Source organism: Siphateles boraxobius, unplaced genomic scaffold (assembly GCF_051911475.1).
Source record: "Siphateles boraxobius isolate OS27281-9 unplaced genomic scaffold, OSU_SipBor_1 19, whole genome shotgun sequence".
Taxonomy (NCBI): domain Eukaryota; kingdom Metazoa; phylum Chordata; class Actinopteri; order Cypriniformes; family Leuciscidae; genus Siphateles; species Siphateles boraxobius.
The window spans coordinates 18,351,900-18,368,234 of record NW_027508799.1 but is presented as its reverse complement, the minus strand read 5'-3'; the positions used below and the strand labels follow the sequence as shown (position 1 = coordinate 18,368,234).

At 36.2% G+C, this 16,335-nt stretch overlaps 1 protein-coding gene across 3 annotated transcripts in view; it reads right to left on the bottom strand.

The window, feature by feature from the left end:
- usp6nl (USP6 N-terminal like) overlaps positions 1-16,335 on the bottom strand; it is a 60,140-nt gene that overhangs the window by 11,785 nt on the left and 32,020 nt on the right. For all 3 annotated transcript variants that reach the window (XM_077234043.1, XM_077234041.1, XM_077234042.1), the window contains 4 exons: positions 15,178-15,251; positions 10,571-10,653; positions 9,374-9,413; positions 8,347-8,427 (listed from right to left, as the gene is read on the bottom strand). In XM_077234043.1, coding sequence (XP_077090158.1) covers positions 8,347-8,427; positions 9,374-9,413; positions 10,571-10,653; positions 15,178-15,251 — 278 coding nt within the window. The remainder of the gene's footprint in view (positions 1-8,346; positions 8,428-9,373; positions 9,414-10,570; positions 10,654-15,177; positions 15,252-16,335) is intronic.

Sequence of the window (16,335 nt, the reverse complement as noted above, 5' to 3'; positions counted from 1 at the left end):
GCCCATCCGTGTGTGTGTGTGTGTACTGATGGCTGCTGAGTAGTTCACTTATAATAATGGTAACGTCATTATTAATAATCTTCGGGAGGCTCTTGAGGAGCTGATTATTGACAGACATCAGTGGGCACAAATCCCACAGCCACAAACCCAACAAGTGTGTGTGTGTGTGTGTGTGTGTGTGTGTGTGTGTGTGTGTGTGTGTGTGTGTGTGTGTGTGTTTCTGGCTCTAATCTCGGTGAAATGAGGCGATTAAGACTGTTTGTTTATTTGAATAAAAACAAGACATTACAAATCGGCAGGTGTCTGTGTGTTTGCTTATGTGTTTAAGTGAGTTTGTTGATGGGGGATTGGCTTTGTAATTGCGGATGAAGTCAATGACTCCATCTGTTCTACAGAAAACACTATGAACAAGATGTCTCCGGAGCGAGTGCAGTACAATGAAGTCGGAACCAAAACACACATGCAGATCGATGCTATATAGTCTATTGATTAGAAACTAATAATTCAATTATACACATGAAAAATTGAAATATATGGAAACATTTTAAAGTAAACAATCAATACAATTGCAAATGCAATTTTTTTTGTCAAATTACTGAAATATTTTGGCAAGGCAAGATTTGAAAGCATAAGCTCCCTTCAGACGCTCTGCAAAAACACACCTCCTTCAAAACACATAAACACACAAGAGTCTGCAAAACGTCACAAGAGACCGTGGTAAATTACTTTGTGTCTCAAAGCACATACTATTACAATAATAATGAACGTAAACAACTTACAGAGCTCCTATTTGAACCACCCGACTGCTGCAAATTAATTTCGGCATTGATAATGTTGACAGGGAAACTCATAAATCTGAGTCTGAGGACGTGAAGAACGTCACGGGTTGTCATCTCGTAATTACGGTTGACATGGCGTGAACGCAGCATAAGCTCATTGTTTTGTTTCAGGAGGAACTGTAAAAGCGGCTGCTGTTTGTTTGTGGTGCTCTGTGACTGTCTGTCTACAACTCTGCATTGCATCATGGGACATGCTGATGATGTGTGATGCCTGCGGGTGAGAAGGGTGCATGGAGGTATGCAAATACATGTTGACAGGCAGGTAGGACATCGTATCATTGCATTCGGGACGAAGGCAAACATTTCTTTTAATATTTAGACCACTTTTATTATTGATTGTGAAGAGAGTTTCAACCAGAATAACAAAAAAGTGTTTATGAAAAACTTTGGCTACCTGAGCATTAATGTAAAATCTCACTTGGTACTAGGTCAAATGGGTTCGGCTGACATAATGTTTGAGCATTCCTGCTATATAGGATTATAAAACTAGACAATTTACCTACAGTGTAGTAAACATAATGGGCAGTTTAACAACACAACTAAACATAAAATACTTACAAACGGTGAAACAATATTTATGTGGATGAGTTGTTCGTCATATAAACAATTTAAGAAAATCAGTTGTATATTTTAAATCTTAAAGATGCAAGAATCATGGCACAGGACAGATACTGGAAAACAAACAAATAAACAAAAACAAAAAAAATTGTGCAGAGGGAACGTGAATGATAGCATGAGCTAGACGGCTGAAGATCAAACAGGACATGAAATGAACCAGGAAATGTCACCTCGATCTATCCTGCAAGTTCTCGGCAGAGGAAGAACAGGCTGGGTACTAACCTTGCACCTCAGATCATGGGAAATCAAATTTGCCAAATCAATTCAGGCTAATATTTCTATATATTACGTCATGCTAATCTAGATCACCAGATCATTTCCATTGTTGACAGAATAATTCCTATGACTGTAATATCATCAGCAATTTTCACAATTAGTCCCAAAACTCTGCCTTGACTTGAATGACGGGTGGGAAAATCCTGCGCCATTGATACGGCAAAATGCCACCAAAGGCAATAGTAGAAGCGAAATTGGACGAAGAATATGTGTCGCTCACTCATGTAAACGAACTGATGCAGCAACAAAAGGAAATGATTGTAGCGCTGCTTGAACAACAACATAACAACTTCAAAGACTTTGTAAAAATCATTATGGACTCCACAAACAACAGACTGGATGCAATAACCAAGGATCTATAGGATATAAAAACAAGTTTACAATTTAAACAAAAAGATGTGGATGACATCAATAATGATGGGGCTAAGCAAACTGAACGCTGCCACGCCATGCAGTCAGACATCTTTAAAGTTTGTGACAGTTTACTTGCAGTCACTGACAAAATGGAGTACTTGGAGAGACAATCGAGGCGTAACAACCTCGTTTTCGAGGGAATTCAGGAAGCACCTGGAGAGACTTGGGCCGAGACGGAGGAAAAGGTGAAGAAAGTCCTGGCGGAGAAGTTACAGCTGCAGCGTGAGGTTGAAGTGGAGAGGGCCCACCGTACAGGGAAACCGGGAGGAGAAAGATCAAGGCCAATTTTGGTGAAATTTCTGAGGCACAAGGACAGAGATGCCATTGTACAACGCACAAAGTCACTGAAAAAATCCAAAATCTTTATTAACGAGGATTTTACGGATACCGTCAGAAGAAAAAGGAAGGAACTGATGCCGGAACTCAGAGTTGCGAGAGAAAGGGGGGATATTGCCTACCTAAGACACGACAAACTGGTCATACATCCCCGGTCCATTACACCAAAATAGACGAGAAATATTTTATCTCCAACCAGGTATGGTGATTCGCTGTCTGTATTATGGCATCTTTCACAACTCACACACGCACCGGAGTTAATCAACTACTACAGAGGATTGCGGATTATGATAAACAAGAGCTGAACACCTTTCAATATACTGAACATCACTCACAGGATGTGGAAAATGATATTGATCCTGTAAAAAACCTTTTCCACAGCACCAATAACAACTGTTTTTATTACACTAATGATCAGTTTAATAGTTCAGTTAATACTGAAAATCAACTATCAATAATCTACTTTAACAGCAGAAGCCTATATGGTAACTTTCACAACATTAAACATTATCTTAACCAGTTCAAACAGTCTTTCAATATAATTGCTATCTCGGAAACGTGGATAAACAGAGAAAAGGGCTCAGACTTTGAAATTGAAGGTTATGTAATGTCTTGTATTAACAGAGGAAATAAGAATGGGGGTGGTGTGGCTTTGTATGTAGACAAGAAACTTAATCACAAGGTGGTGGAAAAAATGTCTACAGTGGTGGATGATTTACTTGAATGTGTTACAATAGAAGTATGTAGGGAAAAAAAGAAAAATGTCATTGTAAGTTGCATTTATAGATCACCTGGTTCAAATATTGATCTTTTTAAGGATTGGATGGAGGAAAAATTTACAAAAACAAATCAGAAAGTCATGTTCATCTGTGGGGATTTCAACATTGATTTGCTAAATCCAAACAAGCACAATAAGACAGATGATTTTATCAATACAGTGTATAGTCTGGGCTTTTTCCCCCTAATTACCAGACCCAGTAGGATTACTACCCATTGTGCAACATTGATTGATAATATTTTTACAAATGACATAGATAATACAGTGAGTGGACTATTAATAAATGACATCAGTGACAACTTGCCAGTTTTTACAGTTTTCAATAGCAACTACATATCTAAAAAAGACAACAAACCTATATTTAGACGGGTCAGGACAGAAGCGTCTATGGTTGCATTTAAAGATGATCTGCTTTCACAAGACTGGGAATTAATATATATGGAGAATGATATTGATAAAGTATATGGTGAATTCCTAAGATTATTTCAATCATTATATGATAAGAATTGTCCGATAAAAAAATATTGTAGAAAACAGAAATATAGTGATAGACAGTGGATTTCAAAAGGATTACAAAATGCCTGTAAAAAGAAAAATACACTTTATAGAGAATTTATTAAACACTGAACTATAGAAGCTGAATTTAAATATAAGAAATATAAAAATAAGTTAATTAAGATTATGAGAACTTGTAAGAAAGAATACTAATAAAAAGATAATAATAAAAATAATATGAAGGGTACATGGAATATACTGAACAGTATTATAAGAAGTGGCACGAAGCAGTCTAATTATCCCCAGTATTTCATTGATAATGAAAAAAAGAGCAATAACATGGAGGAGGTGGTCAATAACTTTAATAAATATTTTGCAAATATTTATTATTAAGCCTTGACGAATTTTAAAACTCCCACTTTTCGAACTACTAGGAAAAGTTTCTGTTTATCTGTTAGTGGTGTTAAATTATGGAACAAACTAAATAATGAATTAAAGCAATGTCCAAACTTATTCCATTTTAAAAAGATGTTCAAAGAAACTATATTCCAGAGGTATAGAGAAATTCAGTGCTAATAATAAACTGTCCTAGGCCTATATTGAATCATTTGTAGTATGTATAAATATTGTCGTGTTTGTGTAATATTATGTGATTAGAACTTTTTGAATATATTTTTTCATTGATTATTGATTTATTATCTCCGCAGATTTATTATTTTGGAGTTATCTCGTTAAACATGGTTGTAATGGTATAGGGGTAGGAGTACATAAGTTGTACTTCTTCCTACCTCCTTGTAAATAGAAGTCTTTAAGTTTTTGAAAGTAAGGAGTTTTTACTTTGATGTTCATTTGTTTTGTTTTTCTATTATTAGTTTATTTGATTGATTTAAAAAAAAAATTATTTACATGTTCAAATAAATAAAAAATTAAAAAATTAAAAAAAAACAATAAGTGTACTTATTGCTTGTTCACAACAAGAGACCAATCAGGCTTGAGCTAGACTTTAGCAATGGAGAAATGTGTCACTTTCCTTCCTACTATTATAACATACATACTGTAACCCAGGTTCCTATAGAACCGCGCAACAATTTTATACATAATGTTAGCATTGCTACAGCTGTGTAGCAATTGACATGAAATACTTTTGAGAAGTTGATGTCCTACAATAAGCAATTTTATATTCTATTTAAAACTACTTTAATGTTTTTAGAAATATTATCCAAGCAAATTTTATTATATATCATATTAAATTTAAATATTGCAATAACAACAACAACAAAAAAATCACGGTCCCACTTTATATTAAGTGGCTTTAAGTACAATGTACTTACATTGAAATTAATAATTTGATACAATGGACTTATTGTGTATATACATGTTTTTACATTGTACTTATATTTTGAAAATACCTGCATGTAATTACAGCTGTAATTAATTTATGTAATTACATTTGTAATTACACAGTTGACCCTTCCTTTACACCTTAACCTACCCTTAAACCTACCCATACAACCACACCTGACCCTAACCTTACCCGTATCACACACACCTGACCCTAACCTCACCCGTATCACATCTCAACAGCAGCAAAAGTGTTTTACAATACAACCTGAACACAATAAGTATATTGTACTTATTTTTCGATGTAAGTGCATAGTACTTAAAGCCACTTAATATAAAGTGGGACCAAAATCACACACATTTTAATTTAACAAGTTGGGAAAAAATATTGGTTACACTTTATTTTATGGTGTCATTGTTACAGTGTAATTAAATATTTAAGTACAGTGTAATATTAATTAACTACATGTACTTACTACAGGGTTAGGGTAGGATTAGGATTTGGTTGAGGGTTAATTGCATTTAATTAGGCATAATTTACTGTTATTACTATGGTAATTACATGTAACATATGTAACAAGGACACTGTAAAATAAAGTGTTACCAAAATATTATTTAAATGTAAAAAAATAAGTGCATTAACAGGTTATGTGTCAAATACTGATAATATTATAGCATAAATACAATACAAACAGTTGACACAAAAAAAATATATATACACATGCTATAGTTATTTTACAAAACTTGTAATAAAACACAACAAACTCACATGTAGTGTATATACAATTTATTAAAAATGCTACATTTACATAAAAAAGTCAACATTCAAAAATATATTTAATTTAAACATTAACAATGTTGTATGAGTGACATTTTTCTGAAGACTAAAGATTGTATAATCTTGATTGTACTTCAAATAAAAAAGTAAAGATTGTACTTCAAATAAAAAAGTTGTGTTTGAGAGCATCTTTAACATTAAAGCTGCAGTAGGGAGTTTTGAGAAAATGTTGACTTAACCTGAAAATTTGAACAAGCACAACTTACAGGTCCAACCCCCTTGCTCTCTGCTGCGCTACAGCCCTCCCTCCACAGCTCCTCCCCCACAGCGGAGACTGCCGTGAACACGCAGGCTAGTAAGCAGGACCACCGATGACGGCGGATTATAAACAGTTATGGAACATTCACTAATAGGGACGAAACATCAACAATATGCTTTACACTGACTATGGCCTGCCCATACTTTGACTACAAACTTGGTCCTCAAATCATTATGTATTTTGCAATACATGTAACTTTATAACGTTGCACTCTTTCTATAAGTTATAAATAGCTAGTAAGATAACGTTAAAGGATTAGTTCACTTTTAAAAAAAACTTTTGCTGATAATTTACTCACCCCCATGTCATCCAAGTTGTCCATGACTTTCTTTCTTCAGTCGAAAAGAAATTAAGGTTTTTGACGAAAACATTCCAGGCTTTTTCTCCATATAATGGACTTCAATAGGACACAAACGTTTCAAGGACCAAATTACAGTTTCAGCACAGCTTCAAAGGGTTTTAAACGATACCAGACGATGAATAAGGGTCTTATCTAGTGAAACGATCGGTCATTTCAAAAATAAATAAAAAACTTTAAGTTTTATAAACACAAATGCTCGCCTTGCTCTGTTCTGTGATGCACGTTCATGATCCTGTTCGAAGTCGTTCATTAAAATGAACAAATCTTTTTTCGAGTCAATTTGTTCGTTGAATGAACGAAATGACTCTGAAAAAGACTCGTTCAAAATTAACAAATCTTTTTGGATTCGTTCATTTGGACGAATGAGTTCGAACAGGAGAGTCACGAACGACGGTACGCGCTCGCGCTGTGCAAGAGAGGGGTGATCAGCGCGTACACGAGCGTGATTGACACTGCTAAGACATTCCTCCTGGCTCTGATTGGTTGTTTCTGACCGGGAGCGGTGTATTTCTGCAAATGGCAATAGGAGCACAAGGAGGAGCCAGAGGAGCTTGATTTTTTCACAGATTATCTGTCTCATATCCTACTGTCAGGACATAATGACAGTTGTAACAAATATTTGTTTACAAAAGTTACCTACTGCAGCTTTAATCATTTGTATTTGCATATTTGTTGGAGTGCAGAGCATACAAGTGATGGTGAGCAGCCAATAACTGCCAAACGTTCTTCAGGGGCGTCTTCCATTCAAAGCTGCAAGAGTGCAAATAACACACATTTGTTTTTTATACACATAATCAATATAGCAATCTAACGTTAGCAAGAAAAACGTAGACAGATAATGTTAACTTCTTAGGGCATTTTACACAATACGTTGCAATCGTGAGCTCAATTACTTTTCAGTGAGAGAGAGATGGCTACAATGTGTCATTGACTATTTAGAAGCGATTCCACACAATAAAACGAATAAAAGAAAGCATAAAGTTATAAAAAACTTTATGCTTTCTTTTATTCGTTTTATTGTTAAAAGTTAGCGCACATATGTGTAAAATGCCCCTGGACGAACATCAACAAATTATCACAAAAGACATTTTAGTAAACATCTAATGCCAAATACAGACACTTTTCTTACCTCCACGAATCGAAGATATCCACCGATGATGATGAGCGCAGGGATACTTATAATGGCTCAAAGTGACGCAAGCAGCAATGTGATTGGATGAAAATGTTGTGTTGGACACTGTTGCAGTTTTTTTCTTGTTGACACAAAATGCATGCTAAATAAGAATTAGCATCCTTTTGGAGAGGGAGTGGATGGAGTATCTTTGCAGTGCAGAAAATACAGGAATGCTTTGTTGTGTTTTTGATGCATTGTTTCTTGCTAGTGCTTGCTTGGTGTAGATACAGTGTGACAGTCTATTCAAACTAATTGGACTGATAATAAGAAGTAATGATTAACTCTACACAGAGTAATAGACTGCACAACTGTCACGCTCCACCTCAGGCAGTATGAAGATTTCTCATTTCACACCAGACACTGTTAGTGGACAGAAATGCAATTAAAACGCCAAGCTGCCTGAAGAGGTCCAAACAATATAGATAGACACCGACAGATTTTGTGCAGCTGAAGAAGGACAGTGGTTTTCTTAGGGGACCGGTCCAATGTCGCCCCAATACACAGGACAGAGACAGCCAAAGGGAACTTCAGCCATTCACACGCACAAGATGAAAGACTGAGAAACTGACTTTCGCAAAGTCCTTCAGAGTTATGGTGTGTTTATGAAGTACACGCACCTTGTCGCTGTTCTTGTATTTCTCCCAGCTTTTCAACATTTTCAGCCATTTTGTCATTCTCTCCAATTCCAGATGTTTATGCTAAACAGACAAAATGCGAACATGTATTACAATAAATAAAAAAAAGACAAACACTACCTTAATGTTTAATGTTTAACACTGAGAGGACTTGGATGAAAATGGATTTCAGTGAGACCTAGAAAGCAGTATTACATTAACACCATTATTAAAATTTAGGAGGCCATCCATTAAAAACGCATTTCAAAAGACATTTCAGATATTTCTCTACAAGAACATAACGGACTCCGAGGAAGCAATGTTTCTCCAATTTACAGCTCATTTTCACTTTATAACCTGACACTTTAAGTGCTTTTTGCATGATAAATGTGTGATAAAGAAATCAAGAAATTTTGAATCTGAATCACTTCAGTAATTTTTATATTTACTTTTAACCAAGTTGCAAAGGACATTTTAGTGGACATATGAAGTCCATTCCCCTCAAATTCACACAGTTGCCCAAGCTTTCTTTAAAATAAATGGCTATTTTGTTTTCTTATCCAATGACGTTCCTATGTGTTATATGTTATGTATTCTGCAGCTCTACTCTGGAAATACAGTGATTTTTGGGTTACTATAGTGAGTATTTATTTTTAACTGTGATCAATTACTAAAAGGTTATCGGGACTTATGGATATGAAAAATTACACAAACTTGATTCATGTGAAATCTAATTTACATGAGAAGGGGAATCATACTTGCATCCAAATGGCAATTAATCTACATAAAACAGAATTCAGTCAGATTTACTGCATGTTTACACTTTTTTTTTTTTAAGTTGCTCCATTACTTGAATTTTTTTTTTAATAAAGCCTAAACATTGCACATAATTGTGTTGATAAATAGCTTTAAAGTGTCTTCCTCATCCTACTGATCTTGGTTCTATCTTTCACAGATAGAAAGATAGATTTTTTTACCATTAAGTTTAACCATTTTGGTGCCTTGGATACAAACAGAGCACTGGACTCACCTTTTCCTCCACTACGTCATACATTGGAAGCTCATCCTCACTGTGAAAGACAAAACACACTTTATTATAAAAGGGAAATACACACAGTTGGACTAAACTTATTTTAGTCAGACTACACTGGACTCTCACATAGCTACTAATGTCTGTCCACTTTTCACATAACATGATGGCCATGCAGGGACGGAAAACACATCCATAAATCATACACTGGTTTATGCTGCTGACGTCAAATCTTGGTTTCTCACATGTATTACTGAAAAAGGAATTACTTTGTTCCACAGGAAGTGAACATAACTGGATAAATAAACATCATTACTGGTAATGATGCCCTCAAGACCCCCACCCCTGAAACTGTTCAAAGTGCAAGATCTTAGTCAGCTAAGCAAACAGGAAATGGCTGCCATTTTGGATCTGATCTGGGATATTTATGAGGAAACCCAGGGAAGTCGTGACATGACATTATGGCTCTGTTCCAAACCTTAGAGAGCTTCCTTTCTGTCTACATAGGCAGCAACTTTCTAAGGCAGCAGTGAGGCCGAAATAAATGACCTAGAGAGGTCTAATCTGTTGTTGTGAAAACCCAATCAGAATCAGTGTAATTACTGATGTGTTCATATGGTATTTTTTTCAAAAAATATTGAGATCTTTAGAAAAACAAAACAAAGCAACACCAAAACAAAGCCCAGACAAAACTTAAAGCAAAAACAAAAAAAAGAGCAGAACAAAAGCGTAAGATCAAAGCAAACAAAGCAAAGGAAAAAAGAAAAAACAACAACAACAAACTCTTAAAATACAGAACAAACAGAAAACAAAACAAAATCTTAAGAAACACTGGCATGTGTTCCTGAGCCAGGTCTATCTATCTCTCAGTTTGTTTCTACATCCTTCTACTTTTCCAGGGTTTTTTTTCTTTTTTTTCACCCCTGCAATTACAGAGTCCTGATCTGCCAGACACATGTGGCACCCTATAAATATCGCATAGGGCACTGCTGTTTAAGGGGCCAGGGTAAACCACAAACCTCCCTGCCAGGCCGAGAAGAGAGGAGAAACGAGAAGACAGGACAGGCTAAAGAAAACGACAAACAACAAGATAAGAGAGCTTCAGGGAGCGCTCTGACTCTGCTGGCTTTCTCTAGTACCTGCATCTCCTTACTCACGTGTAAGATCTCACACAACAGAATAATACACATTTCTTACTGCAGGAATCCGAAGCGGTCCACCGCTTTATACAGGTCAAAATTGGCCTCCTCCCACGGCTCCACCTCCGCACTTTCTTTACCCTGAAAACACAAATAACACAAAGCAGTGAGAACACATCAGTTGAGACATAGTTTTAGCGTGTATGTGTGTGTGGAGTTGCTCAAGGCTTGAGTTCTTAAAGTATTTGGCTTCACTGATCTGTGAATTTGCTGTTCATACATATTTTAGGCAGGTACATAATGAGGGGTGGGCAGAATGTGGACATGTTCAGTACACCACAAATAAACTATACAAAGAGAACAAATAAAGAGAGAGGCGCCTGGGGCAGAAACAGATCATCCTTGAGTAAGAACAGTGTGTTTACAAAAGGAGAGAGACACATATTCTGACCACACATACACACTAGAGATGTGACGGTGAGGATATTTTCCCACTGGTTAATCGACGATTTACAACACCGGTAATTATCGGCGGGGGCTTTTAAAAGAGCTAATTCGAAGGCTAAAGTAAAATGTGCGCATCCGCACGTACATTCATAATGGTGCGGAGCGTCCTGTTCTGCTCGCTCCCCACCCCTGGACACGTGCACATTTTAGTTTCGCTTTCAAATTATTGCCAATTCGGGGACTGATTGCCTGAATGGTATGTTCATTAGCCTGTTATTTTTAATGAAACACAAAAACAACAAAAAAAAACATTGGAATGACAAATTCGCTTAAATATGCGCTTTTACATTTCGATTTGACATAAAATGCTCCATCATCTTGTCAGTCAGCTCTTTACTCTTGTGATAAATGAAATCTGACTCCTGCTTCTAATCTGTGCTGCGACTCTCGTTCTGCTCATGATTTATTTAGCAGACACGTTCAGTTTTTAATTGTAGTGTCTGTTCTCTAACTGAACTAAATGATTTTATAAAAAACTAAAATTAAAAAATCTAATCGATCGCAAGGGGCGGTGCCGCGGTGGGCAAGTGATGTAACCGGTGTTGCTTTGGAACACCGGTAACACCGTTAACACCGTTGTAAACTCGCAATTGTGTGTTATAAAGTCAGAATTGCGAGATGTAAACTCGCAATTGCGTTTTATAAAGTCAGAATTGTGAAATATTAACTCGCAATTGCGTGTTATAAAGTCAGAATTGCAAGATGTAAACTCGCGATTGCGTGTTATAAAGTCAGAATTGCAAGATGTAAACTCGCAATTGCATGTTATAAAGTCAGAATTGCGAGATGTAAACTCGTAATTGCATGTTATAAAGTCTGAATTGTGAGATGTAAACTCGCAATTGTGTTATAAAGTAAGAATTGTCAAGATGTAAACTCGCAATTGCGTGTTAGAAAGTCAGAATTGCAAGAAGTAAACTCGCAATTGCTTCTTATAAAGTCAGAATTGTGAGATATTAACTCGCAATTGCGTGTTATAAAGTCAGAATTGCGAGATGTAAACTCGCAATTGCATGTTATAAAGTCAGAATTGTAAGATATTAACTCGCAATTGCGTGTTATAAAGTCAGAATTGCGAGATGTAAACTCCCAATTGCGTGTTATTAAGCCAGAATTGCGAGATGTAAACTCGCAATTGCGTGTTATAAAGTCAGTATTGTGAGATATTAACTCGCAATTGCGTGTTATAAAGTCAGAATTGCAAGATGTAAACTCGAAATTGCGTGTTATAAAGTCAGAATTGCAAGAAGTAAACTCGCAATTGCTTCTTATAAAGTCAGAATTGTGAGATATTAACTCGCAATTGCGTGTTATAAAGTCAGAATTGCGAGATGTAAACTCGCAATTGCATGTTATAAAGTCAGATTTGTGAGATATTAACTCGCAATTGCGTGTTATAAAGTCAGAATTGCAAGATGTAAACTCCCAATTGCGTGTTATAAAGTCAGAATTGCGAGATGTAAACTCGCAATTGCGTGTTATAAAGTCAGAATTGTGAGATATTAACTCGCAATTGCGTGTTATAAAGTCAGAATTGCAAGATGTAAACTCGCAATTGCGTTTTATAAAGTCAGAATTGTGAGATATTAACTCGCAATTGCGTTTTATAAAGTCAGAATTGCAAGATGTAAACTCGCAATTGCGTGTTATAAAGTCAGAATTGCAAGATGTAAACTCACAATTGCGTGTTATAAAGTCAGAATTGTGAGATATTAACTCGCAATTGCATGTTATAAAGTCAGAATTGTGAGATATTAACTCGCAATTGCGAGTTATAAAGTCAGAATTGCGAGATGTAAACTCACAATTGCGTGTTATAAAGTCAGAATTGTGAGATATTAACTCGCAATTGCATGTTATAAAGTCAGAATTGCGAGATGTAAACTCCCAATTGCGAGTTATAAAGTCAGAATTGCGAGATGTAAACTCACAATTGCGTGTTATAGTCAGAATTGCGAGATGTAAACTTGCAATTGTGAGATAAAAAGTCACAATTATCTATTAAAATGTTTTATTCTGTGGCGGAAACAAGCTTCCATATATAACAGATAAATGGCCAATATAAACATTCTATTTAAACAATTAAATAAATAAATAGTTTCAATAATCAGTGTGCACTATGCATGTCTAGTTTGACTAATGGCAATTTCTCATTCACATTTTAAATAAACACATATGAAAAGAAAGATGAAGCACGCTACCCATTGACAAAATAATTTCATCCCAAAAGCCATTGAACCGTCACACCAATGACTAACTATGCAATAAAAACCTTGTGCAGTTTGTCACTTTGGCAGGAAAATGTATGCAAATTTAAATGTATAGCAAATGTGAAGGTCTTGATAGATCTGGGAGGCCTGGAGAACGAGAAAAGAACGGGAGGAATAAAACGGCAGCAGCGAGAACAAGAGTGGGAGCGATAAAAAAAGAAAGAGTATGAAGGAAAGTGAAAATCAGAGACTAAAATATGATCTGGTAGTACAGAGAGAAGCCATGTCAAGGGCACACGCACACACTCTTTTATCTCTGTCTCACTCTCGTGTGTGTCACAGGCATAAATCTACAGTGGGATATGATAATCTGATGGCATGTCACAGTGACACGCATGGGTGTGGGAAATATTTCGGCCTACGACACATGCCAAGGGTGCACCCCTCCTCCACTATTTTCTCTCACGTCTTTCTGCATCTATTCATCCCTCTAGACCTGACAGAATGACCTCACAAGAACAATATTACATCCACTAACATGTTTACATTTGCATGTTATGATATTTGACATTTAAACAATGAGGAGAGACCATTAAATGACATCACTACCTGGCTTAGTGGCATTCACACTTCCCTTCCGTTACTGTAAAATGTGATAACACCCAAAACTAGAGCCTGATCAATGAGTTTTGTAATATACTTATTATAGAGTCTGTTGCAGATGCGCTGTTTGGATGGCTATGAAAAAAAATATGCTTTGGAGGGGATGGATTTAGGACACATCTTCTCAGAGAGCGATTTGTTGTGTTGACAGTCTAACTGTTACTGTTGGACACAACAAAACCTCTTAAGGAATTTGGGCTCTTAATTCATCCCCTTCAACACACCGCTGTAAGAATGAGTTAAATCATGCACTACTTTTATGGTGTTTTGGTCATTCTCGAGCCAGTTCTCTTTTACTTTCATTATCAAAACAAAACAAAACAAAACAAAAAAAAAGGATTGGAACAACACACAGGTTTTTTGTGAACTAGTATCCGTTGTCAACAGTGCATTGGGAACAAGTTGTGCAAAAATGCAAGAATTTCAGGGAGTAGAAATGTTAAAACTTACATTTTAGAGGGTAAAAAAACTAACTAAATAAAAACTGAAATGGAGTTTAGGTGTTGTGCTCTCTTGAGTTGAGAGGAGAATCCCCGCGTAAGGGAGCTTATCACAATCCAATTAACAGACACGTTACAGCATTACAGCTCCCTAATGAGTGCTTAGATTACACTCAATTTAAACTATCAATTAACAAACCGGCCATGCTTGAGAGATTTCATGAGAAAAACCATGAGACCTTACACAAGTTTTTAGTGAAAACACACATTAATCATAGAAAGGGGACAGGTGAAGTCATAATCTTCTTAATATTTATTATCACATAATATTCTTATTTATTACCATAATCATTATGCATCAATGTAGTGTAAGGTCTCGTTTCACTTTAAAGGCCCCTTCCTTCCATCTAAGCCAACATACTTCACCTAGATGTATTTTAACGAGTGTATCTTCTGGAAAGCATGGCTGAAGATACAATGCCAGATGTAAACTTGGGATAAAAGTTAGCCTCCCAACATAAGTGATATACATAGCAGCCGGGGAACAGGTGTTTCACATCATGCCTGCTACATATTTCAGCAATTCTAGAGCACTCTTTTGACCAATCAGGACCAATCTTTCAAACATCAGACAGACAACATTTCAGCAAAGTGTCGCAGATGAGATTACAGAGAATCTCCCCAAAGAAAACGTGCACATCGAACAAGATGTGAGCAGGTTGTGAACTATGGTGGAAGGCGGTATCTGATTGGATCAGAGTACGTGTTTGTTGTGTTACTGCTTTTCTTGGAAGTGTATTGGAGGGTAATTGGCTGGTAAATGAATGAAGGCTGTTTTCTCTCACCTTGTCATATTTGGCGAGTATCTCAGCTCGCTCCTGTTCCAACTTCACTGCAGCATCCTGCTCTGAATTAGACGCTGGAAAGAGAAACAGAAAAAAATAGACCAATTAGCTGCAATTTTCACCGTCCAGTACGTGAATCATCTCACTAAAAAGCCTGGCTTATAGAAATGAAAAGAAGTTGGACCTTCTTTGCACTTTGACAAATACACACACACGCATGCGCACACACACACACGCACGCGCACACACACACACACACACACACACACACACACACACACACACACACACACACACACACACACACACACACACACACACACACACACACACACACACACACACACACACACACACACACACACACACACACACACACACACACACACATTCTCTCTTTTATCTGCTAGAGCATAGCAACAAGTGGCTGTTCAAATAGGTCTGCGCTAGTATGTGGCTCTCAAGGGCAAACTGCGTCATTCACATCTAAAGCAAATGGGTGTGTTTTTATTGGAAGGTTCCGTGTTTAATACAGTACATCTGTATTATGAGGAGAAAACAATGTTGACAGTTTATAAAAATAAAATCAGAGGCTGTTTAAACAGTCAATTCAATGCTGTCATTCATCTTGATAGATAAAAAATATTCTACTGCAACACAATAAACGTTAAATACTGTTTCTAATTCGAAAGCATAGCCACAAGATGTAAATATTATACATGTTAATAATATGATTTTATTATAATAAGCCGGTCTGTGCAAACATCCAATCTTTCAACTCCTGTCATAACCATGTATACCTGGTAACCTTTTCTGTAATTATCTGCAAAGAACAGTTAAATAATCATAAGTTGTCCCATATCTAAAAATATCATTACATCTGTGTCATAATTACTCACCCTCATGTCGTTCCAAACCTGTATGACTTATTCTATGGCAGAACACAGAAGAATATACTTTGAGAAATCATAGTGTGTGTTTTTTTTTACTCCATAAAAATGGAAGTCAATGGCCACCAAAGAATCTTGGTTACCAACATTTTTCAAAATATATTATATATGATTATTATATAACATACATCATAAATATATTGTGATCCACAGAAGAAGCCCTACAAGTTTGAAACAACATGAGGGTGAGGAAATGATGACAGAATTT